This window comes from Rutilus rutilus (assembly GCF_951802725.1).
Source record: "Rutilus rutilus genome assembly, chromosome: 22".
Taxonomy (NCBI): Eukaryota; Metazoa; Chordata; class Actinopteri; order Cypriniformes; family Leuciscidae; genus Rutilus; species Rutilus rutilus.
Window position 1 is genome coordinate 2,055,794 of NC_140227.1, and position 25,285 is coordinate 2,081,078.

The window sequence follows — 25,285 nt, forward strand, 5'->3', positions numbered from 1 at the left end:
CGCTTGCACCTTAGAACCGATTTCAGGGTTTGTGTTCTCGAGTCACTAAATACTGTTGTTACACTACATTACACTACACACTACACTACATTACACTACACTACACTACACTACACACAACACACTACACTACATTACACTACACACTACACTACATTACACTACACACTACACTACATTACACTACACTACACTACACACAACACACTACATTACACTACACACTACACTACATTACACTACACACTACACTACACTACATTACACTACACTACATTACACTACACTACACACTACACTACACTACATTACACTACACACTACACACTACACTACACTACACACTACACTACATTACACTACACACTACACTACACTACACTACACACTACACTACACACTACACTACATTACACTACACACTACACTACACTACACTACATTACACTACACACTACACTACATTACACTACACTACACACTACACTACATTACACTACACACTACACTACACTACATTACACTACACTACATTACACTACACACTACACTACACTACACTACATTACATTACACTACACTACATTACACTACACTACACACTACACTACACTACACTACACTACATTACACTACACACTACACTACACTACACTACATTACACTACACACTACACTACACTACACTACATTACACTACACACTACACTACATTACACTACACACTACACCACAAACTACACTACATTACACTACACACTACACTACACACTACACTACATTACACTACACACTACACTACATTACACAACACACTACACTACATTACACTACACACTACACTACATTACACCACACACTACACTACATTACACTACACACTACACCACACACTACACTACATTACACTACACACTACACTACATTACATTACACTACACACTACACTACATTACACTAAACACTGTTGTTACACTACACACTACACTACACACTACATTACACCACACACTACATTACACTACACACTACACTACACACTACACTACATTACATTACACTACACACTACATTACACTACACACTACACTACACACTACATTACACTACACACTACACTACACTACATTACACTACACACTACACACTACACGACATTACACTACACTACATTACACTACACACTACACTACACTAAACACTGTTGTCTGCGAATGAGCGGCCGGAGCGCATTAAGTGTTTCCTGTTGGAACGGTGTCGTGTTAGCGGCCGCTAAGTTAATAACTAATGATCTTTGCAACGTAATTGAATCAATCAAAACTAACTTAATCTGGACAATATCTTTATTCTAGATCTGCTGTAAAGCCAAAACAATCTCTGTTACTGTAATCTCCTATTATCACTGTAAAGCTGCTGTGAAACAGTCTATATTGTTAAAAGCGCTATATAAGTGAAGGTGACTTGACTGTGTGGAAGTCAGCTCTGATTCCCGTAGATCAGACTACAGTGTGAGGGCTCGAGGTCTTGATGGGGACTGTTGTGTGTGTTAGATGCGAGCGGCTCGACAGCTGCTGGAGCGGATCCAGTCTCACGGGATCGACGCGCGTCTGGAGGCGCTGAAAGAGTTAGCCAAACTCTCCGCTGACCCCACGTTCGCCACAGAGTTCATCAACATGGAGGGCCTGGCGACGCTGGCACGGCTCGTGGAGAGCGGCACACAGTGAGTGTCCCTCACACACACACACATATGATGAGCTTGATGGACTCATGTACAGTTGTGGCTAAAACTGATGTTTGTTTTTGTTTTTAGTGACACTACAAGTTCGATTAAACCATCAAAAAATGTTAAATATTAGGGAAGAACAAAACACTAAACTTGGTTATTGTATTTATCTGACAAAATTGCTTGGCAAAAAAGGCAAATGACAGTTCCAGCTTTATTTTACTATGCAAAAAAAAAAGGAAAAAGCTTAAAGGAAAAAGCAAACATCGACTACAACATAATCAGTTATTAATATTTGGTTGGTTCTTTCTTGTTTTTGCATGTTTTCACAATTTCTTTGTATGACAGCCTATCACACAATTTGTCATGTTTCATTGCGTTACTATCACAAATACAAGAATTAACTGAGCACAACTACATAAGATACTTACAAACTCTTTAACATATTGTTATCAATAGTATTTAAATAAAGAGTCAAGATGCCGATCACTTATGTCTGCTACTGTAAACTTTTGATGCATGCAAAGAGATTTAAATGGCTAATCACAAAAATATGATAACATTTTACCTCTTGATATATATATATATATCAAGAGGTAAAATGTTATCATATTTTTGTGATTAGCCATTTAAATCTCTTTCACAATATTACTGTTTTTACTGTATTATTGATCAAATAAATTGCCTTGGTGAGCAAGCAAAAAAAATGTTAATGGTAGTGTATATATATATATATATATATATACACTACCATTAACATTTTTTTTGCTTGCTCACCAAGGCAATTTATTTGATCAATAATACAGTAAAAACAGTAATATTGTGAAATATTACAATTTAAAGTAACTGTTTTCTGTGTGAACAGGGCTCAAAATTATTTATTTTACTTGGTAGCAACTTCAAACATTTAGGAGCACAGACCGAAGATTAAGGAGCATTACAACTACAATTTATATGTATAATATATTAACAGATTTAACATATATTTAGTGAATATACAGAGTATGAATATATTGTAAAGTGTAATTTATTCCTGTGATCAAATCTGAATTTTCAGCATCATTACTCCAGTCTTCAGTGTCACATGATCCTTCAGAAATCATTCTAATATGATGATTTGATGCTCAAATTTTTTTTTTTATGTAATATTTGCATATTTGTTTTTGCAATTTCTTATTTTTTGCAATTTCTGAAGGATCATGTGACACTGAAGACTGGAGTAATGATGCTGAAAATTCAGATTTGATCACAGGAATAAATTACATTTTAAAATATATTCAAATAGAAAACAGATATTTTAAATTGTAATAATATTTCACAATATTACAGTTTTTTTTGTTTGTATTTTTAATGAAATAAGTGCAGCCTTGGTGAGCAGAAGAGGCCTCTTTTAAAAACATTACAAATCGTGCCGATCCCAAACTTTTGAACGGCGGTGTACATTTAAAACGATATCCTTCATTATTGTTTAAAATTGTGCTAGTGGTTGTTTGTCATCTTAAATAGGAGATTGAAGAAATGATTTAGGTCAGACGTCACGGCTCATTTCAGTGTGTGTTTCAGAGACGTGTGTGTTTCAGTGCTTTGATGTGTGTGTTTTCTGTGTAGTTTTGGGGAGATGTTGGCCTTCACTCTCACGGCGTTTCTGGAGCTCATGGATCACGGTATCGTGTCCTGGGATCTGATTTCTGTGTCCTTCATCAAACAGGCAAGTGAAACACACACTCTTAACAGGTCTGTCTCCTTCTAAAGAAGCCTTTGTCAACCTAAACCTTTTACTTATCTAGTAAATGCTTCTTGATTTAACAATTTCTAGCTATTTAGACTGGAAACAAGACAAAAATACTAAGTAAGAAAAGCATTTTTTGCAGTGCAGTCCTCAAATCTGATTGGACAAGCATTGCATTAGGGCTGATATAAGAGTCCATTCATCCACCAACCTGGTTCATTAGTGATGATTCAAATTAAAAAAAAATTTGGTTGAGTGAATGAGTCAATGGGCCCTATTTTAACGATCTGAAACGCAAGTATCAAACGCAAAACGCAAGTAGCTTTGTGGGCAGATCTCGCCGCAAATCTAAAATGTGTTGGTCTGAAGCAGCTTCATTACTCATAGGTGTGGTTTGGGCATAACGTGAAATAAACCAATCAGAGCGACATCTCACATTCCCTTTAAGAGCAGGCGTGCTTGTTCCATGGCGGATTGCTATTATAACGGCGGATTTGCCAGACGCACGCCAGGACCGGTTCACAGCCGAGGAGACCGACGTTCTCGTCAGGGCCATAAAACACAGAGAAGTGACATTGGGGATGGAGAAACACACCCAAATTAGCTTCGGTTAAACAGGCGTATAATAATTTGGGTAAATGTGTAAGATAGATTCATGCCTATTTTTTCACATCTTCATGGACACCACAATGATTTCCCTCGTGTGGAATATTTTTTCTACATTATAGCCAAGCATGCGCCCTTAAAATAGCATCTGAATAACTGACTTTAGACGAGGTTTCTCCTGGTCTGTGGCGGAATTGTTTTCTGAAACTGCAAAATAGCACCAGGGAACGTTTGCGCCGGAACACACCTCCTCTTTTCGCTGAACCGCCCCCGGGAGCGCAAGTTCATTCCCTAATTTACCGACGTGCGTCTGTGGAGGGAAAAGTCTGCTGTGCGTCGAGTGCAAAATAGGAATGATACATGCGTCGCTGTACAAAGTCAATTGCGCTGGGTGCGAGATAGGACCCAATGACTTGTTCATAAACACAGTCACATGCTTGAGTCATTGACTCATTCACTCAACCAATTTGTTGGATGTTTCTTGTTTGAAGATGGATTTGTTGTCAATTTTTAGTTACATTTCCTGGTAGACCAGTGTTTATGTCATGTGATAGTCAAGTGAGTGTGGTGTGTGACAGATTGCGGGTTACGTGAACCAGCCCATGGTGGACGTGTCCATTCTGCAGCGCTCGTTGGCCATCCTGGAGAGTATGGTGCTCAACAGCCACAGCCTGTACCAGCGCGTGGCGCAGGAGATCACTGTGGCGCAGCTCATCGCACACCTGCAAGTGTGAGCACATACACGCACACACACACGCACACACACTCGCAGCAGGTCACGTGCTTCTCTCCTGCACGCACGCACGCACACACACACACACACAAACGTGCCGAGCTGTGTAATAAAACCCTCCAGAGCTCCAGACAGTGACACGTGATCTAGAGTCCAGAAGTGTTGGAGTCCAAGAGCAAGATACCTCTAACTGTGTGTGCGTGTGTGTCATCAACTCCTCAGGTCCAATCAGGAGATCCAGACGTACGCCATCGCTCTCATCAATGCCCTGTTCCTCAAAACACCAGAGGATAGACGCCAGGTGAAGACACACACTCTCTCTCTCTCTCTCTCACACACACACACACACACACACACACACACACGCGCACGCACGCACACACACACACACACACAGACACACACTCACTCACACACACAATCTCACACACACTAATCAACTCACTCGTCAGTAATTGTTAACAGGTCCACACACTGTCATTCACATGTTTAACAGATAACAGTCAATTTCACACCAAGGACGATAACTATAACGATAAAGATATAGTTCTAAAAATCATTCTAAATATAAAAGAATAGCAGAGTTCGCACCAAAACTATAACAATAACAGCAGAGAGGAACGATATTGTTGGAATCACTTTCAGAACAATTTTTTTCCTGCTGATGAATGATTAAAACATTTTTAAGTCCTGTAGTCAATAATTTTATCCCTTAAAACTCATCTTTGATCACCAAAATTACATATTTAAATGTTTTTTCCTTGAAAAAAAATTCTTCATGCCTTTAAACATCTTGAATGTAACTCGACACCCTTGCCTCATTTAGTATGCGCGGTTCTATGAATATGCAAATGAGCCCCGCCTCCACTCACTCACTCAGCTCAGAGATCCACTGGTTGACGATCACACGTTGACCTGATTGGTTACAAGGTAGTTTGTGACGTCAGAAACACCAGCGATTTCAAAGCGTGTTTTTGAGACTGTCTTCGGTTCACTGCAGTTTTAAGGAGGAAATACTCAGCAATGGTGTCGACTTATGAATTTACACATGCTTTGTCTTAAAGCATATTAAAAACACCACATAGACACATAAACAACATTAAAAAATGGATTTTCACCACAGGGGGACATTAACAGCCAATCAGAATCCATCCTGATTTAAAGGGGTGGTATAATGCCCTTTTCACAAGATGTAAAATAAGTCTCTGATGTCCCCAGAGTGTGTATGTGAAGTTTTAGCTCAAAATACCCCACAGATATTTTTATATAGCATGTTAAAGTTGTCACTTTTTGAGGGAGAGCAAAAACACACCGTTTTTGTGTCTGTTCCTTTAAATGCAAATGAGGTGCTGCTCCCGGCACAGGGGGCGGAGCTTCAATAGCTTGTGTCCTTTTACCTCACACAGACATGCACTGGAAATGTCAAAAACGTTTAGCCTTTTTTGTTCAAACCGGAGTCAGACAATGATAGAGAGACTTAAGAAGTGACAACATGTAGACATTCTGTCTTGATAATCTGTAAATCGTGTTCAGGGGGCGGGGTTTATGTAAATTTTAGGGTTGGTGATGTCACTAAATGTCACTGGAATGTCGTGTAGTTCCAATCAGCCGTTTGTTGTAGTCCTTAAAAAATCACATTACATTTTCATCAACAGGTTACAAACTAGTTTGTTGTAGTTATATGGGCGCTCGGTTTTTCCTTTTGTAAAATACATTTTGCCAAAATCTCATTTATAAAAGATGAAATGCTACTGTATGCACAGGGTATTTAAGTGTAGGCTATGTATTGGCTATGACTAGATGGCAAATGCTAGACCTCTCTCTCAGGTCCCACATGTCTCAGTCAGACATCAAATAAATTAAATATGAGCCTTTATAGACATAGTGTTCAGTACTTATTCAAACAACAAGATCTTTGTTTACCCTTGCAAAGATTTGTTCAGAATCAGCTGCTGTCTGCTGGGCGGCTGCTGCGGAACTGCAGTTCATTCAGTCAAGACAGAGGGGGCGGAGTTATCAGATAGAGGTGGCGGAGTTATCAGAAAGAGGGGGTGGAGTTATCAGACAGAGGGGGTGGAGTTATCAGATAGAGGGGGTGGAGTCATCAGATAGAGGGGGTGGAGTTTATCACAGGCGTTTAACACAGGTTCAGCGTTTATCACAGGTTCGCGTTTAAAGTCTGTGTAGAGAGAATGGTGTCGTCTTAGCGGCCCCTAATTTAATAACAAATGATCGTTGCGACGGAAGCGAATCAATCAAAACTAACTTTAGCTGGAAAATAACTTTATTAAAGAACCGCTATAAAGCCAAAACAATCTCTGTTACCTTAAATTATACGCTTATCTCTGTAAAGCTGCTTTGAAACAACCTACATTGTTAAAAGCACTATATAAATGAAGATGACTTGACTTGAGTTATCAGACAGAAGGGGCGGAGTTATCAGATAGAGGGGCGGAGTTATCAGACAGAGGGGGCGGAGTTATCAGATAGAGGGGTCAGAGTTATCAGACAGGTGGCAGAGTTATCAGATAGAGGGGTCAGAGTTATCAGACAGAGGTGGCGGAGTTATCAGACAGAGGGGGTGGAGTTATCAGACAGAGGTGGCAGAGTTATCAGATAGAGGGGTCAGAGTTATCAGACAGAGGTGGCGGAGTTATCAGACAGAGGGGGCGGAGTTATCAGATAGAGGGGCGGAGTTATCAGACAGAGGGGGCGGAGTTATCAGATAGAGGGGTCAGAGTTATCAGACAGGTGGCAGAGTTATCAGATAGAGGGGTCAGAGTTATCAGACAGAGGTGGCGGAGTTATCAGACAGGGGGTGGAGTTATCAGACAGAGGTGGCAGAGTTATCAGATAGAGGGGTCAGAGTTATCAGACAGAGGTGGCAGAGTTATCAGACAGAGGGGTGGAGTTATCAGACAGAGGTGGCAGAGTTATCAGATAGAGCGGTCAGAGTTATCAGACAGAGGGGGTGGAGTTATCAAATAGAGGGGTCCGAGTTATCAGACAGAGGTGGCAGAGTTATCAGACAGAGGGGGCGGAGTTATCAGACAGAGGGGGTGGAGTTATCAAATAGAGGGGTCTGAGTTATCAGACAGAGGTGGCAGAGTTATCAAACAGAGGTGGCGGAGTTATCAGACAGGGGGTGGAGTTATCAGACAGAGGTGGCAGAGTTATCAGATAGAGGGGTCAGAGTTATCAGACAGAGGTGGCGGAGTTATCAGACAGAGGGGGCGGAGTTATCAGATAGAGGGGCGGAGTTATCAGACAGAGGGGGCGGAGTTATCAGATAGAGGGGTCAGAGTTATCAGACAGAGGGGTGGAGTTATCAGACAGAGGTGGCAGAGTTATCAGATAGAGCGGTCAGAGTTATCAGACAGAGGTGGCGGAGTTATCAGACAGAGGGGGTGGAGTTATCAAATAGAGGGGTCCGAGTTATCAGACAGAGGTGGCAGAGTTATCAGACAGAGGGGGCGGAGTTATCAGACAGAGGTGGCAGAGTTATCAGATAGAGGGGTCCGAGTTATCAGACAGAGGTGGCAGAGTTATCAGACAGAGGGGGCGGAGTTATCAGACAGAGGGGGCGGAGTTATCAGACAGAGGGGTCAGAGTTATCAGACAGAGGTGGCGGAGTTATCAGACAGAGGGGGCGGAGTTATCAGACAGAGGGGGCGGAGTTATCAGACAGAGGGGGCGGAGTTATCAGACAGAGGGGTCAGAGTTATCAGACAGAGGGGGCGGAGTTATCAGACAGAGGGGGCGGAGTTATCAGACAGAGGGGTCAGAGTTATCAGACAGAGGTGGCGGAGTTATCAGACAGAGGGGGTGGAGTTATCAGACAGAGGGGGCGGAGTTATCAGACAGAGGGGCGGAGTTATCAGATAGAGGGGTCCGCGTTATCAGACAGATGGGGCGGAGTTATCAGACAGAGGGGTGGAGTTATCAGACAGGGGGTGGAGTTAACTATAACTGTTAAGTCAGAAGAACCAAGAGAACCGAACTACAAAACACACCCTAAATGTTTCTATCAGTAAAAGTTGACAGGCAGATTTATTCTGTGTTTGTGAAAGAAAAGTCTATTATAGTCAGACAGAGAACAACATAAAAAGAAAACAGAATTGTAGGAAATTATCACACATAGTAACAGCGAATACAAAGTATAATTAATAATCTATTGTGTACAAGAAATATTTCCAGTACTCAAATCTGCTTGATCAAGCAAGCAGCATCGCATTAGTCCTGATATAACCAACCGATTGGTTCGTTAGCTCTGATTCGTTCAGGAACCAAACATGTGACTGTCCTTATGAATGAGTCATTGATTCATTCACTCAACCAATTTGTTGGATGCTCTCAAAACATTCTCATTTCTTACAGTTGTGTATTTATTGCAGTTTGGAGTCTGGTTTAGACATTCTCAGACTGATGTGACTCTCTGTGTGTGTTTATGGCAGGAGATGGCGAGTACACTGGCACAGAAACACCTGCGTGGCATCATACTCAATGTAAGTGTCTGTGATCTGCAGGTAATGGCGTCAGATTCACTTTGCCACTCATTTTCTGCTATTATCTGTAAAGAAAACAGATCCAAATGTGATGGAGTAAATCACTAGTGACGAATCCAGCAAACAGCAGCTGGTTGGTTGATTGATTTGATTTAATTCATTTAATTTGATTAGATTGATTTTGAATTGATGAGTGTGTTTTGATCAGATCTTCATTCTTCAAAAGACCAGAGAACGTCCTGCTAGGAGCTGTGTGTAGGATCATCAGTTGATAGTGTGATAATGAGAGTTGTTTTAGGAAACTCCTCTGTGTCTTTCCCAGCACATCATCCGCGGGAATCGGCCCGTCAAAGCGGAAATGGCACATCAGCTCTACGTGCTGCAAGTTTTGACCTTCAACCTTCTGGAGGAACGCATGATGACCAAAATGGACCCCAATGACCAGGCAAGCTTTATGTCTGAAAATGATTCACTTGTCATTAAGATTAATGGAGGGAACATGTAGTATGATTGAAGTGATGAATAGCACCTAACGTGCATGACAGATGCTTGAGTCTTTATGTGAAAGTATTCAGTATTCATGCATATGATGAAAATATCACAGATAAGGATATGAACTCAGGTCTTGATGTACCCGTATAACTAGTACACCACTGTAGCAGACAGTCTGATCACTATGTTCACTTAGATCACTAAAGCACAGCAGAAATTCCTAAAAGTCAGTAAATATCAGCATTTAGGCTTTAGACTCGTCATGTAATCCCAGACTGAGCTGATGATGGTGACATCTGATCTCTGTGTGGATCAAACCTGTTTCAGGACTGTTGTTCATTCAGAAAGCTCAAAATCTGCATTATTACAGTATTTACAAAGAAATGAAGACCAGGCTCAACATCTGACAAAGCCTCTGTTTGAGTCATTAAAATAATTAGTGTTGTACGTTTATGACAAAATAGTAGAGTGACGTTTAAATGGCAAACATCATTTTTCTGCATGTTTAATAACATGTTTGATTTAAGATTTATATCTGAATTCATATGCAAGATCTAAGTCCACATGTCATACAAATAAGACCATGCTTCTAACACAGGTCGAGAGCTGAAGTTTTGTGATGTTGTTTACGAATGTTTGTTAGAACTATGATTTTGGGAAACAATAAACATTTGAACATGACTGACTGTAGAAAATTGATTCATAGCTCCTGTTTGGCCAGCATAATCATGGCATGAAAAGCCAAACATTACTGATTTGTTTTCAGCGTTTTCCAAGATACTTGCGTTCTCTTATAACCTTCACACTGCTTGAATTCTTCAGACACAGAGAGATATCATATTTGAGCTCAGAAGAATCGCATTTGAAGGAGACAGTGATCCAGGCGGGACGGAGAAGAGGAAAGCCGTCTACACTAAAGACTACAAGATGCTGGGCTTCACCGTGAGTGATGTTTGCTCTTTCTGTTGTCATCACAAGAGATAATTACATTTCCTTTCCAAAACAGATGCTGATGTGTGTGTGATGTAATAGTTTAATTATGATCAGTGATAGTGATGTGTGTGAATTATTTAATGATGGATGATGTGATAGTGATGTGTGTGATATATGCTTTAATGATCAGTGATAGTGATGTGTGGGTTTGTGTGATGTGTTTGTTTTTAATGATAGTGATGATGTGTGTAATGTTTACAGTTTTTCTCAATTGTTTACACACAAATACTGGTACTTGAGACACAATGACCACAACATGTAACTCATTCACCAACCCCCTGAACCAATTCTGCTAAACTACAAGCACAATTCCTGCTTTACACTCAAACTGCAGATCTAAAACACACCTTTTTCAAAACACTACACACAATTCTCTGCTTTTGGCACAATTTTCATGCAGTAAATCTCTTGTTTTCACAAGGAACACACTGCCATTCAAATATGCACACTGACTCATCACATGGGCAAACACCGTCACACAGTTTTACAATTAGCAATCAGAGCTTTAGCAAAGCAGAGCTTTTTTACTGTAACTGTATACAGTCAATTCTTCTGTTGTTTTGTATGTAGACCACTGTATGTACAACTTTGTGTTGGTTGGGATGTAGTACACTGTGTACATTGTTTTTGTGGGAAAAATAAAATATATTTGTTACCGTGTATTTGTGTGTTCTGAGTATAAAAACAATATTCTCAAATATTTTACAACACACTTATGTATGTACTGTCTGTAGTAAGTGTAACATTGAACAAAAAAAAAAGGCCCAAGTCATTATGATGAATGGAGAAGAAGTGTTTTCCATTCATCATAGTGTTTTACATTGAGCACATCTGTGTTCAACTGGTTCTTATAAATGTCTATTCATATGATGGTTTGTGTGTGTCATTTGAAACCAAAATACCATTTTGAGAAGAAATAACATTGTTTTGAATGTAAAGTTTCATTTTGCAGGAGAATTGAGGGGTTTTGCCCATTGTGTGTGTGTTTTTTGATTTGTGTGTAGAGTTCTGAGAATATGAGGCATGCTTTCAGAAAATGTGTGTAAACAATCGAGAAAAACTGTAATGGTGATCAGTGATAGTGAAGTGTGTGTGATGTAATTATTTAATGACAGATCAGTGATGTGTTGAAGTGTGTGTGATGTGTTTGTTTTTAATGATGGATCAGTGATAGTGATGTGTTGAAGTGTGTGTGATGTGTTTGTTTTTAATGATGGATCAGTGATAGTGATGTGTTGAAGTGTGTGTAATGTGATGGTTTAATGGCGATCAGTGATAGTGATGTGTTGAAGTGTGTGTAATGTGATGGTTTAATGGCGATCAGTGATAGTGATGTGTTGAAGTGTGTGTAATGTGATGGTTTAATGGCGATCAGTGATAGTGATGTGTTGAAGTGTGTGTAATGTGATGGTTTAATGGCGATCAGTGATAGTGATGTGTTGAAGTGTGTGTAATGTGATGGTTTAATGGCGATCAGTGATAGTGATGTGTTGAAGTGTGTGTAATGTGATGGTTTAATGGCGATCAGTGATAGTGATGTGTTGAAGTGTGTGTAATGTGATGGTTTAATGGCGATCAGTGATAGTGATGTGTTGAAGTGTGTGCAATGTGATGGTTTAATGGCGATCAGTGATAGTGATGTGTTGAAGTGTGTGTAATGTGATGGTTTAATGGTGATCAGTGATGGTAATGTGTTGAAGTGTGTGTAATGTGATGGTTTAATGGCGATCAGTGATAGTGATGTGTTGAAGTGTGTGTAATGTGATGGTTTAATGGTGATCAGTGATGTTGATGTGCTGAACTGTGTGTAATGTGATGGTTTAATGATGGATAAGTGATAGTGATGTGTTGAAGTGTATGGAATGTGATGGTTTAATGGCGATCAGTGATAGTGATGTGTTGAAGTGTGTGTAATGTGATGGTTTAATGGTGATCAGTGATGTTGATGTGCTGAACTGTGTGTAATGTGATGGTTTAATGATGGATAAGTGATAGTGATGTGTTGAAGTGTATGGAATGTGATGGTTTAATGGCGATCAGTGATAGTGATGTGCTGAAGTGTGTGTAATGTGATGGTTTAATGGTGATCAGTGATAGTGATGTGCTGAAGTGTGTGTAATGTGATGGTTTAATGGTGATCAGTGATAGTGATGTGCTGAAGTGTGTGTAATGTGATGGTTTAATGGTGATCAGTGATAGTGATGTGCTGAAGTGTGTGTAATGTGATGGTTTAATGGTGATCAGTGATAGTGATGTGGTGTTGTGTGTGTTTTGGTTTGTTCACAGAATCCAATGAATCCTGCCATGGATTTCACTCAGACGCCACCGGGAATGCTGGCGCTCGACAACATGCTGTACCTCGCCAAACTACACCAGGACACGTATATCAGAGTACGAGCTCACAGTCATAACCATTACCTCTTTTTATCTCTTTTCTCAAGCATTGTGTGCTATAATATTATTGTATAGTATTTACATTTATGCATTTGGCAGACGTTTTTATCCCAAGCAACTTACATTGCATTTCAAGGTACACATTTTACAGTCTTATCAGTTCTTGCTTTCTCTGTGAATTGAACCCATGACATTGGCATTCCAAACGCCAACGCTCTACTGTGTGAGCTACAGGAAAGTATTTGTCAGATAGCCATCAGAGTGAATTAAAGCCAGAGCTGAAGTGCTGAAAGTTTAGTTCCCAGTATCAAACACAAGTAACATTATTGAGCCAAAGTGTGTTTGTTTAAATAGAGCCAGAGTTACAAAAACAGAAAGAAGGAAATAAAAATCGCTGAGTGATAAACAAGAGTGATAATGCGACTGAATGTGAATGTTTGCGGTATCATGCGCTTCTACTGATCACGAGAGTATAACACTAAATGATTATAAAAACGTGAAGATGTGATGTGGCGTGAGGATGTTTTGTGAGAGTGCAGACTGTGGAACTTTTCACAGTGTGTGTACTTACAGTGTACTTGTCTTAGTGAGTGCTGGGTAATATACGGTAACTACAGGGGTTAAGGTTAGGTTCAGGGCTAGTACCCAGTTACTGTAATTACTATAATAAGTACAAAGGATGTACATGGAGAACAGGACTGTAAAATAAAGTGCTGCCACTATGAGAATAAAAGTTACCATTCAAATACTGTTGAAGTTGAAATTCACTTAAAAAGTCAAAATTATGACATACTAATTACAATTATGACTTAAATTTCATAATTATGAGATGAAAAGATATACTTAGTATGTCAGATTTTTGACATTTTGTCATGATTTCGATTTATGCTATAATTTGAATTTAGTAGTCTTTATGTCATAATTATAAATTTTTTATCTCCTAATTTCGATTTAGGATGTCATATTTTTTACTTTTTGTCATATGGCCTGCACACGTGCTTGTGTGTTTCAGATAGTCCTGGAGAACAGCAGTCGAGAGGATAAACACGAGTGTCCGTTCGGTCGCTGTGCGATTGAGCTGACGCGGATGCTGTGTGATCTTCTACAGGTCGGAGAACTGCGTGAGTGTTCTGCGTGTTCTGTTATCTGTCCAGTGGATTTTTATTGGCAACCTTCTTCTCCTTGTTTTAGGAGATTTGAAACACGACTGAAAACAGTTTTCGAAAGAATCCCCACCACTTCAGGGCGACTTTTCACTGCGGACATTTTTCCATCACAGACTTATTTTTTAATATTACGCGGGAAATCGAGATCCGATAATGTCCTGATGATCCCACTGCTTGATCGGATCACAGTGATCAAGTGTAAACACAGACATCAATATTCTGGATTGTTATATTTTCAGAAGCAACAGCTGTTTCTGCAGTGTGTGAGTGTGATGTAGATGTAAACAGAGGCCTGTGTAAATGCGCACGTGAACTGGTTTGTCTCCGCAGCGAATGAAGGCTGTAACGACTTCCATCCGATGTTCTTCACGCATGAGCGCGCCTGGGAAGAGTTCTTCTGTGTGTGTATTCAACTGCTCAACAAGACCTGGAAAGAGATGAGGGCCACTGCAGAAGATTTCAACAAGGTGGGTGTGTGTGTGTGTGTGTGTGTGTGTGTGATGGGTAGGTTTAGGGTTTAGGGTTTGTGTGTGTGTGAGTGTGTGTGTGATGGGTGGGTTTAGGGGTCAGGGTTAGTGTGTGAGTGTGTGTGTGATGGGTAGGTTTAGGGTTTAGGGTTTGTGTGTGTGTGTGTGTGTGAGTGTGTGTGTGATGGGTGGGTTTAGGGGTCAGGGTTAGTGTGTGAGTGTGTGTGTGATGGGTAGGTTTTAGGTTTAGGGTTTGTTTGTTTGTGTGTGTGAGTGTGTGTGTGATGGGTAGGTTTAGGGTTTAGGGTTTGTTTGTGTGTGTGAGTGTGTGTGTGATGGGTGGGTTTAGGGTCAGGGTTAGTGTGTGTGTGTGTGTGTGTGTGTGTGTGTGTGTGTGTGTGTGATGGGTAGGTTTAGGGTTAGTGTGTGCGTGCGTGTGATGGGTAGGTTTAGGGGTCGGGTGAGTGTGTGAGTGTGTGTGTGATGGGTAGGTTTAGGTTTTAGGGTTTGTGTGTGTGTGTGAGTGTGTGTGTGTGATGGGTAGGTTTAGGGTTAGTGTGTGCGTGCGTGTGATGGGTAGGTTTAGGGGTCGGGTGAGTGTGTGAGTGTGTGTGTGATGGGTAGGTTTAGGTTTTAGGGTTTGTGTGTGTGTGTGAGTGTGTGTGTGATGGGAGGGTTTAGGGGTCAGGGTTAGTGTGTGTGTGTGTGTGATGGGTAGGTTTAGGGTTAGTGTGTGTGTGTGTGTGTGTGTGATGGGTAGGTTTAGGGGTCGGGTTAGTGTGTGTGTGTGTGTGTGTGTGTGTGTGTGTGTGTGTGTGTGTGTGTGTGTGTGTGTGTGTGATGGGTAGGTTTACGGTTTAGGGGGTGTGTGTGAGTGTGTGTGTGATGGGTAGGTTTAGAGGTCAGGTTAGTGTGTGAGTGTGAGTGTGTGTGTGTGTGTGTGTGTGAGTGTGTGTGTGATGGGTAGGTTTAGGGGTCAGGTTAGTGTGTGTGTGTGTGTGTGTGTGTGTGTGTGTGTGTGTGTGTGTGTGTGTGTGTGTGTGTGTGTGTGTGTGTGTGTGTGTAATGGGTAGGTTTAGGGTTAGTGTCCTCACAAGTATAGCAAATCAAACCCGTGTGTGTGTGTGTTTCAGGTGATGACAGTCGTGCGTGAGCAGATCACCAGAGCTCTGGCCATGAAGCCCCCGTCACTGGAGCAGCTGCGGGTCAAACTGCGCAGTTTGAGTTACTCTGAGATCCTGCGTCTGCGTCAGTCTGAGAGAATGAGCCAAGACGACTTCCAGTCGCCTCCCATAATGTGAGTTACGTCACATGACCTGCTCAGAGGTGTGTGTGAGATCCTCTGATGTGTGTGTGTGTTCGGTGTCCGTCAGTGAGAAGGCTTGAGATCCTCTGATGTGTGTGTGTGTGTGTGTGTTCTGTGTCTGTCAATGAGAAGGCTTGAGATCCTCTGATGCGTGTGTGTGTGTTCTGTGTCCGTCAGTGAGAAGGCTTGAGATCCTCTAATGTGTGTGTGTGTGTGTGTTCTGTGTCCGTCAGTGAGATGGCTTGAGATCCTCTGATGTGTGTGTGTGTGTGTGTGTTCTGTGTCCGTCAGTGAGAAGGCTTGAGATCCTCTGATGTGTGTGTGTGTGTGTGTGTGTGTGTGTGTTCTGTGTCCGTCAGTGAGATGGCTTGAGATCCTCTGATGTGTGTGTGTGTGTGTGTGTGTGTGTGTGTGTGTTCTGTGTCCGTCAGTGAGAAGGCTTGAGATCCTCTGATGTGTGTGTGTGTGTGTGTGTTCTCTGTCTGTCAGTGAGAAGGCTTGAGATCCTCTGATGTGTGTGTGTGTGTGTGTTCTGTGTCCGTCAGTGAGCTTCGTGAGCGGATCCAGCCGGAGATCCTGGAGTTGATCAAACAGCAGCGACTGAACCGTCTGTGTGAGGGAAGCTGCTTCCGCAAACTCGGCAACAGACGGAGACAAGGTGAACCTCACTTCTGCTGACATCACTCATTTAAAGGGATAGTTCACCCAAAAATGAAAATTATCCCATGATTTACTCGCCCTCAAGTCATTCTAGGTGTAAATGACATTCTTCTTTCAGACGAAATACAGAGTTATATTAAAAAATGTCCTGGCTCTTCCAAGCTTTATAATGGCAGTTTCTGTTTTGAAGTCCATAAAAGTGCATCTGTCCATCATAAAGTGCATCTATCATCATAAAAGTGCATCTGTCCATCATAAAAGTGCATCTGTGCATCTGTCCATCATAAAAGTGCATCTGTCCATCATAAAAGTGCATCTGTCCATCATAAAAGTGCATCTATCCATCATAAAAGTGCATCTGTCCATCATAAAAGTGCATCTATCCATCATAAAAGTGCTCCGCAGGCTCTGGCGGGTTAATAAAGTTCTTCTGAAGTGAAGTGATGCATTTGTGTAAGAAAAATATTCATATTTAAAACTTTATCAACTAAAATAACTAGCTTCTGACAGACGGCCGTACACAAGTTGACTTGTGCCAAAAGAGTAACACTTGACGATGTATGATGTAGATGTAGGAGTAGCGTAAGCTCTGACGCCTCTCTTTCATTCTTTCTTTCTTTCTTTCTTTCTTTCTTTCTTTCTTTCTTTCTTTCTTTCTTTCTTTCTTTCTTTCTTTCTTTCTTTCGTTTACTGTGGAATTATTGTTTTATGAAGCTTTGAACTTGACATTACACAATGTACAATAATCCGCCTATTGCATTTTCTCGGCAGCTTCATAGTGGACATTAAATGTCCACGTTAAAGTGGACATTATCCCGTTATAGGACAGCTGATCCTCTAATGAAATCCAAATTTTGAGCAGTTTTTACTGTGGCTCATGTCCACTTTAACGCACCCTCTGAGGCAGCCAAGAAACAGCGCCGCGAAATGGGCGGAAAATGCAATAGGCGGCACATTGAACATTGTGTAATGTGTCAAGTTCAAAGCTTCATAAAACAATTAATTCCACAGTAAAAACTGCCTAAAATGTGAATTTTGTTAGAGGAGGAGCTGTACTATCATGGAATAATGTCCACTTTAATGCACCCTATGAGGTGGGTGAGAAACAGTGCCATGAATTATGCAGAAAATGCAAGACTGCTCTTTGTGCATTGTGTAATGTGTCAAGTTCAAAGCTTTATAAAACAATAATTCCACAGTAAAAACTGCTCAAAATGTGGATTTCATTAGAGAAACAGCTGTCCTATAACGGGATAATGTCCACTTTAACGCACCCTCTGAGGCTGCCGAGAAACAGCGCCGCGAAATGGGCGGAAAATGCAATAGGCGGCACATTGAACATTGTGTAATGTGTCAAGTTCAAAGCTTCATAAAACAATTAATTCCACAGTAAAAACTGCCTAAAATGTGAATTTTGTTAGAGGAGGAGCTGTACTATCATGGAATAATGTCCACTTTAATGCACCCTATGAGGTGGGTGAGAAACAGCGCCATGAATTATGCAGAAAATGCAAGACTGCTCTTTGTGCATTGTGTAATGTGTCAAGTTCAAAGCTTTATAAAACAATAATTCCACAGTAAAAACTGCTTAAAATTTGGATTTCGTTAGATAAACAGCTCTTCTATAATGGGATAATGTTCACTTTAACGCACCCTCTGATCCTGCCGAGAAAATGCACAACTAATAGGAATGATGGCGCAATAAGGCGGCTCTGAATTCGTTTGTCCCATTTAAAACTTTAACGGTCCATAAAAAAAAAAAACGGTACCGTAATTTGTGCCAATATTTCGGTTTTCACTAGATCAATATATGCTCTATTACTCCCTTTAGTCGGATTTAACGCATCCTTACATATGGCTGAGAAATGCAGAATTTCTTCTTTCATTTCTAACAGAGCTTGGTGCGAGCAATGCCATACACACAGGGTGCTTAAGGAAGCGGCGCGTCATTTAAAGGGGAGGTCCGCGCGTCAATAAGTAACAAACGAATAAGTAACTGAATTCAGCCTCGTGTCTGTGTAGATGAGAGAAGCAAAGTGTGTGTGTGTTGTGCACACGCTACATTATGGCCAAGCATGTAAAAGCACCCTTAAAATAGCATCTAAATAACGCGCCGCTGACTTTAGACGAGGTTTCTCCTGGTCTGTGGCAGAATTGTTTTCTGAAACTGCAAAATAGCACCAGGGAACGTTTGCGCCGGAACACGCCTCCTCTTTTCCCTGAACCGCCCCCGGGAGCGCAAGTTCATTCCCTAATTTACCGACGTGCGTCTGTGGAGGGAAAAGTCCGCTGTGCGTCGGGTGCAAAATAGGAATGATACATGCGTCGGTGTACAAAGTCAATTGCTCTGGGTGCAAGATAGGGCCCTGTGTCTGATGATCTTTATTTCCTCTCTCAGAGAAGTTCTGGTTCTGCCGTCTGTCGTTGAATCACAAGGTCCTTCACTATGGAGATCTGGACGAGTCTCCGCAGGGTGAAGTGGCGTTCGAACTGCTCACCGATAAGAGTGAGTCCATATACAAGCACTCAATGTTATTAGCATGTGCTGAACAGTGAATGAAGGTAAAATGATGCCATAGAGAATCGCATGCTAAGGCAAAATAAATATGATTTGTATTCTTCCACGCTTACACTTTTGGCATGTTTTTTTTTTCCGCCAAAATACGTAAATTGAATTTACGCTTGCAATCTTATGATCACTTTCTCAAATCTTACCCTGCGCATGCGATTCTTTATGGCATCATTTTCCCTTCACAACAGTGAACTAAAGCTCTGTCGTTGTCACACAGTTCCTGTGTCGGATATGAAAGCAGTTCTGACCGGGAAAGACTGTCCACACATGAAGGAGAAGAGCGCGCTCAAACAGAACAAGGTCAGAACTTTATCTTCATCCTCCAGCGCACGATTGACCTAGGGCTGGGCGATATGGCCAAAAAAAATATCACGATAAGTTTTTTCATATCAGTCGATATCGATAATTATCACGATAAAAGTCAAATCTTTATTTCTTTCAAGTTTAAAGGCAGATTTTTGCTCCTAAGTGAAAGTTGTAGAAACAAGAGCGTTAATTGTGGTTTTAAACTGCTCTTTATTGTCAGAACATATCAGGACAAACACTTACCAAACTGGTGAACATTTCACAAATCTGAGGTAGAACATTCAAACATTTGTCATTTTTCCTTAACAAAATAAATATCTTTATTGGACAATTAATTTCTTAGATTCTGCATGTGCTAATTTTTATTTGGTAAAATGTAATATTCTGACTGTTTGAGTTTTATTAAACTTAACCATTGGTCATCCAGTATCATGCATTTAGATCATGATAACCATAAAACCAGGCATAGCCTGTAGCACCTCACTATCATGGCAAAATGTAACTTTATGGTTTCTATGGTATTTGTATGAAAAACAGTAGCCTAAATACATTATTAAATACTGTAATTATATTCCATTAGTCCTTTAATACATTGTCTACATTAATAATATAATACAATTCAATATGTATATCCCACATTTCATGGTGCAGTTAATATTACTAGGCTAACGTTACAGTAAATCCATGGTAAATGATGGGAATTTGTAGACGGAAAAGCCTTCTGACTGTATCGTTGCGCACAGTGTTTCTCCTGTTAGTCAGCGCTGTTTCATCTGCCTTTAAACTGGTTTAAATCACTGACACATTTGTGTTCTTCGCTGAATTCAAGCGCTTCTCACTGGATCTCGTGACCGAGACCGATCAGAGTAAACGCATCTGCTCTAGTGAGCTCGCGCTGCGCTGCCGTTTGGACTTTGAGCCGAGCGGATAAGTGGTCGTGTGGCGCGCGGTTCAAATGAGTTTTGTTCTGCTTTTGGCGCATAAACATTATCGAACTCTTGATATCGTTTTATCGAGAACAATTATATCGCGATAATTATCGTTATCGTTTTATCGCCCAGCCCTAGATTGAACACAACTGTGTTCTGAGTGTTTCGCAGGACATTACCAGGTTTTATTTTCACAGAATATTTTACAATAGCTCCTCATTATTACATTTATGAAACAAATACAGCATGTCAAGAGACATGGCAGAGTCTGGTCAAGGTTTTTCTCCTTCTTAAACCTAAACATTTTCAGGAATTGTTTGATTTATCTAGAACGTTTTGCTTACGTTCCCATTAAGTTATGAAAGCACTATTTCTGAATGTTCTCTGAACGTTCAAAACATCCAAGTTTTTAAATGTATTAAAGTCCCCATGTGGTGAAAATCCAGCTTTTAATGTTGTTTATGTGTCTATGTGGTGTTTTTAATCTGCTTTAAGACAAACTCATGTGTAAGTTCATAAGTCGACACCATTGCTGAGTATTTCCTCCTTAAAACTGCAGTGAACCAAAGACAGTCTCAAACACACGCTTTGAAATCGCTGTAAAGTGTGTGAACTGTCCTGTGTTTGCAGGAAGTTTTAGAGTTGGCGTTTTCCATCCTATATGATCCTGATGAAGCTCTCAACTTTGTGGCACCCAACAAATATGAGGTGAGTCTGAAAAACAGCACAATTAAATCACAATTATGACATATCTTCTGTTAAGAATGTAAGTGTTCAGTAACTGTTTAATTACTAAACTCAATCTGTAATAGAGCTCAATCTTAGTAATTGCACAGATATAGTTGTTTTTCAAGGACTCTTATTTTGATCTCTTCCACGGAGTCTCAGTTTGCATTCTGTTTCACTTCCTGTGTTTCTTCCTCATTTGTTTCCTTGGTTAAAGATGATTGGCACCTGTGTCTAGTTAGTTATTGGTTATCGTTTGTTTCCTCTGTTGAGGGTCAGTCCTTCAAGGCCGTTTTTCACCGTTTCAGCGTCCAGTTCCCCCTTACAACTTCAACACTCAAAAATTCGATTTTTTAGATTTAAAGAGGTCATGAGATAAAGAATCAAATTTTCCTTTAGATTTTGCTAGTTAGTTAGCAATAAAAGTTTCAGAGATTTCAAGCGCACAGTAACCGAATCTAAACTAATTCATTGTAAATTAATTTTCCAGGTCACAGATAAAAACCCTTCCTTCATTTACTTCATGTCATGTGCTTTTAAATGAATCCAATCTCTAGACACAACGTTTTGAAGTTGTTCATAACCAACCGGACACTTGCATTATTTCTCTTATACTCTTATACATGTTTAAATATATAATTTCAAAATACACTAAATATTTGGATTTCTGATCGCCATTTTCTAGTAAAATTTTTTAAATAGAAATAAAATTGTATGCTAATAGTCAGCTGCTAAAATGTACTTTTGACGTCTGTGTTCCGCTCCTCAGTGTGTGTAACCGCAGTCACGCCGGCCGATGGTGACGTCACACGCATACACTCTATAGGCCATGTGACCGCAGTGGATTCTGTTGTTTTGAATGTGATATTTGACACTTTATGCTGTAAATATGTATTAGATAAATGACATGTGTTTCTGTGGAGCAGTACTGCATCTGGACCGATGGACTCTCGGCTCTGCTGGGGAAGGAGTTGGGCAGTGATCTCACACGAAGTGACCTTGACACATTAATGAGCATGGAGATGAAGCTCCGCCTCCTGGACCTGGAGAACATCACCATCCCCGAGGCTCCGCCCCCTGTGCCGAAAGAGCCCAGCACATACAACTTCACGTACAACTACGGATGAGACGCTCGTCCATTTAAGCAGTGTGTGTTTCTGTGTCAGAGGTGAAGTGTGTCACTAAGATACATTTTCTTGCACTGAAACGGCAATCTGTTTGTGTGACACACTTCACCTTTCAGCGAGTGTATGTGCCTATACTACACATGAACTATGAGAGAATTTTTTCAGTTCCTTTTCAGATGTTTGCCAGGCAGGAAAACAAGCGGTTCTTCTGTCTTCAAGTATTCGAGTCACACAAGAGCATCATTCTGTGTTTAAACATTGTAAGGCATCTACTTTCATGTGCTGACGTGATGTTAAAAAAGCATATATGAGTAACAAAACTGAACAATTAGTAACTTTGTACCCGTCCGAAGATAACTAATATTTACTGACGTTTGCTTTTGTCAATAGAAATATATTTTTGTACTTGATGTGAAAGACACTATATGATACATTTGCATGAAGCGGAGGAAGAACGAAAGAGCAAGAAGATGGAAATGTATTGTTATGCTGATTTTTGACTCGTAGTTGATGTTTAACAGGATCTGCTCCGTGATTCAGATGTCACCTGCCCCTTCCAGAACTGTATGTGATAATAGCCATAAGATTTCTTTTGGGTTATTTCTTTGTTACGGGGAGAAATACCTGCTGCTGTGCTGATGTTTGTCTTCTCTCTGGCTTTCATATTTGCTTGCCATAGAATAAAGTTGAAAACCCAGAACCCAGAGATGGATCACTGACAGAGGTTTTAATTATTTGCTCAGATTTGCTTCATCATAAGCCTGTGACGGCTGGTCGTTTTTGAATGTTTTAGTGGCAGGTATCAGTATTTGGGTTGAAATATTGTACACATTATAATTATATAGTGCCTTCAGAAAGTATTAATTCCCCTTTATTTCTCATTGAAGAGAAGGTTTTTGATTTGTAAATGTTTTGATTTTATTGTTATTGAAGGAATACTAAAATATTTCAACATTAAAGAAAAGGGTGTGAATACTTCCTAAAGGCCACTGTATGTACACTATATATATTGTGCTGCCTTTATCATAGTAATTGCAATGGATTTGTGTGCAATAATAAAATTTGTTAAAGTCATAGCTTGATATTCGTTTGTAATTTTTCATAAATCATTTGATCTGAGCTGCACATCCACTAAAATGCAGGTATAGACAAACCATCTATTCAACAGCCCGTCGTAAATGATTCCTTATATATTACATTTGTTACATAAAAATTTAATTAAATCAACTTTTTATAATATCATTTAGCCTCATGCAAACTTTAATTAGAACACAGTTTAACTCTTATTTATACCAGATAGCGATGACCCCGTTTATGCAGTAATTTAACTTATTTACACCGTTAGATAATACAGTAACACTTAACAATAAGGTCTAATTTGTTAACATTAGTTAATGCATTAGCTAACAATATATATTTTACAATCTATTTTTTGTCTTTGTTAAAGGTGACATGCCCCTTTTCACAAGATGTAATTTAATCTCTGGTGTCCCCAGAATGTGTCAGTGAAATTTCAGCTCAAATATCCCCCAGATCATTTATTATAGCTTGTCAAATTTGCCCCTTTTTGGGTGTGAGCAAAAACGCCCCAATATTATCTTTTGTGTGTGTCCCTTTAAATGCAAATGAGCTGCAGCTCCGCCTCCGTTCAGAAGAGGGCGGAGCTTTTACACAAGCTTCAGATACTCTGGCAATAACAAAACAGGCAAATCTCACTCATCCAGAATCCCAGAATAACCAGTAGCGAGTGCAGCCTTACGGAGAGAGTTTCACTTTTAGACGCTCCTGGACGTTTCTGAACGGTTAGTGGAGACATTTATGTAGTCGTTGTGGAGTTACATTTATTCATCTCATCGACTTGCATGTTGTCATGTTTAAAGGGTAACTCTCGCCAAAATGCAATCTAGGGTATTTTTGTTAATCTACCCGAGGCAAACTTTCGTTTAAAAGCATAATTAGGATGGAAACGCCACTTTTAAGTTTGACCGTATTTTCGTTTTCGGTCAAACTGCCTTTTGAATGGGAGTGATAGCATCAAAACAGCTATTTTTAAAACACTAATAAGGCTCCACACAACATGAAACTGTGCTGGAAGTGTCACCAGGGGCTCTAAACACGAACTCCAGCATTGAGAACATTGTTTGTGAACACAGAGTTTACTAAAAAGAAAGATTTTGAACAACTCACTGTAGCTGTGTCCGCCGGTGTCCTGACATTCCATCTCCTACCAGGGCTTACTGCGCATGCGCACATCAATATTGCGTCAATTTTGTCACGCTGAACAACACGCCCATAATTTTTTACTACTTGCCTGAGAACTTCTTCATGTGAGGTAAGTTTTTTACTATTTGTGGTAATTTTTATTATACCAAGATATATAGCAGTAATGAGAACTGTTTACGGTCACATTCATACAAAGCCAGCACCATTGATCATTTTTCATGAAAACGTTAGGCTAGATATGGGCGCCCCCATATGATTTGATTGTTTTAGTGTAAAATATAAACACACACAATTATGCCAAAATGTCCGTTTTGTCGAGTGTCCCCATAAGATCAGTCTTAAATGAATCAAATAAAGTATCAAATGAGCGTAAAGAGTGTGAGGCGTGTGAGATCCGCGTATCGTCAACAGTGGCAGGTGTTAAAGTGACAGCGGTTTTCATTCATAAATATAGCTTAAACAAATATTGAAAGTATACTCTATGTTGTTTCTGCATTCATTTGGAGATAAACTGTGAAATTATTACATTATAAAATATAGCCTATTAAATTAAACTTTAATGTTTGTAATTACGATTAATCACATAAAAAATGCCTCATTGATTTACAGCACTATATCTATTTGTGTT

General features: G+C 40.1%; 1 protein-coding gene across 2 annotated transcripts in view; it reads left to right on the forward strand.

Moving 5' to 3' along the window:
• Positions 1-23,514, forward strand: part of elmo2 (engulfment and cell motility 2) — a 35,345-nt gene extending 11,831 nt beyond the window's left edge. Inside the window, exons 6-21 of one of the 2 annotated variants that reach the window (XM_084394820.1) lie at positions 1,551-1,720; positions 3,332-3,431; positions 4,637-4,788; positions 5,014-5,092; positions 9,246-9,296; positions 9,619-9,741; positions 10,611-10,730; positions 13,068-13,172; positions 14,188-14,296; positions 14,672-14,808; positions 15,942-16,105; positions 16,660-16,772; positions 19,173-19,280; positions 19,564-19,646; positions 21,212-21,289; positions 22,234-23,514. In XM_084394820.1, coding sequence (XP_084250946.1) covers positions 1,551-1,720; positions 3,332-3,431; positions 4,637-4,788; positions 5,014-5,092; positions 9,246-9,296; positions 9,619-9,741; positions 10,611-10,730; positions 13,068-13,172; positions 14,188-14,296; positions 14,672-14,808; positions 15,942-16,105; positions 16,660-16,772; positions 19,173-19,280; positions 19,564-19,646; positions 21,212-21,289; positions 22,234-22,434 — 1,893 coding nt within the window. In that variant the 3' untranslated portion in view covers positions 22,435-23,514. The remainder of the gene's footprint in view (positions 1-1,550; positions 1,721-3,331; positions 3,432-4,636; positions 4,789-5,013; positions 5,093-9,245; positions 9,297-9,618; positions 9,742-10,610; positions 10,731-13,067; positions 13,173-14,187; positions 14,297-14,671; positions 14,809-15,941; positions 16,106-16,659; positions 16,773-19,172; positions 19,281-19,563; positions 19,647-21,211; positions 21,290-22,233) is intronic. The other variant, XM_084394821.1, reaches the window with a different exon arrangement.
• The last annotated feature ends 1,771 nt before the right edge of the window (positions 23,515-25,285 follow it).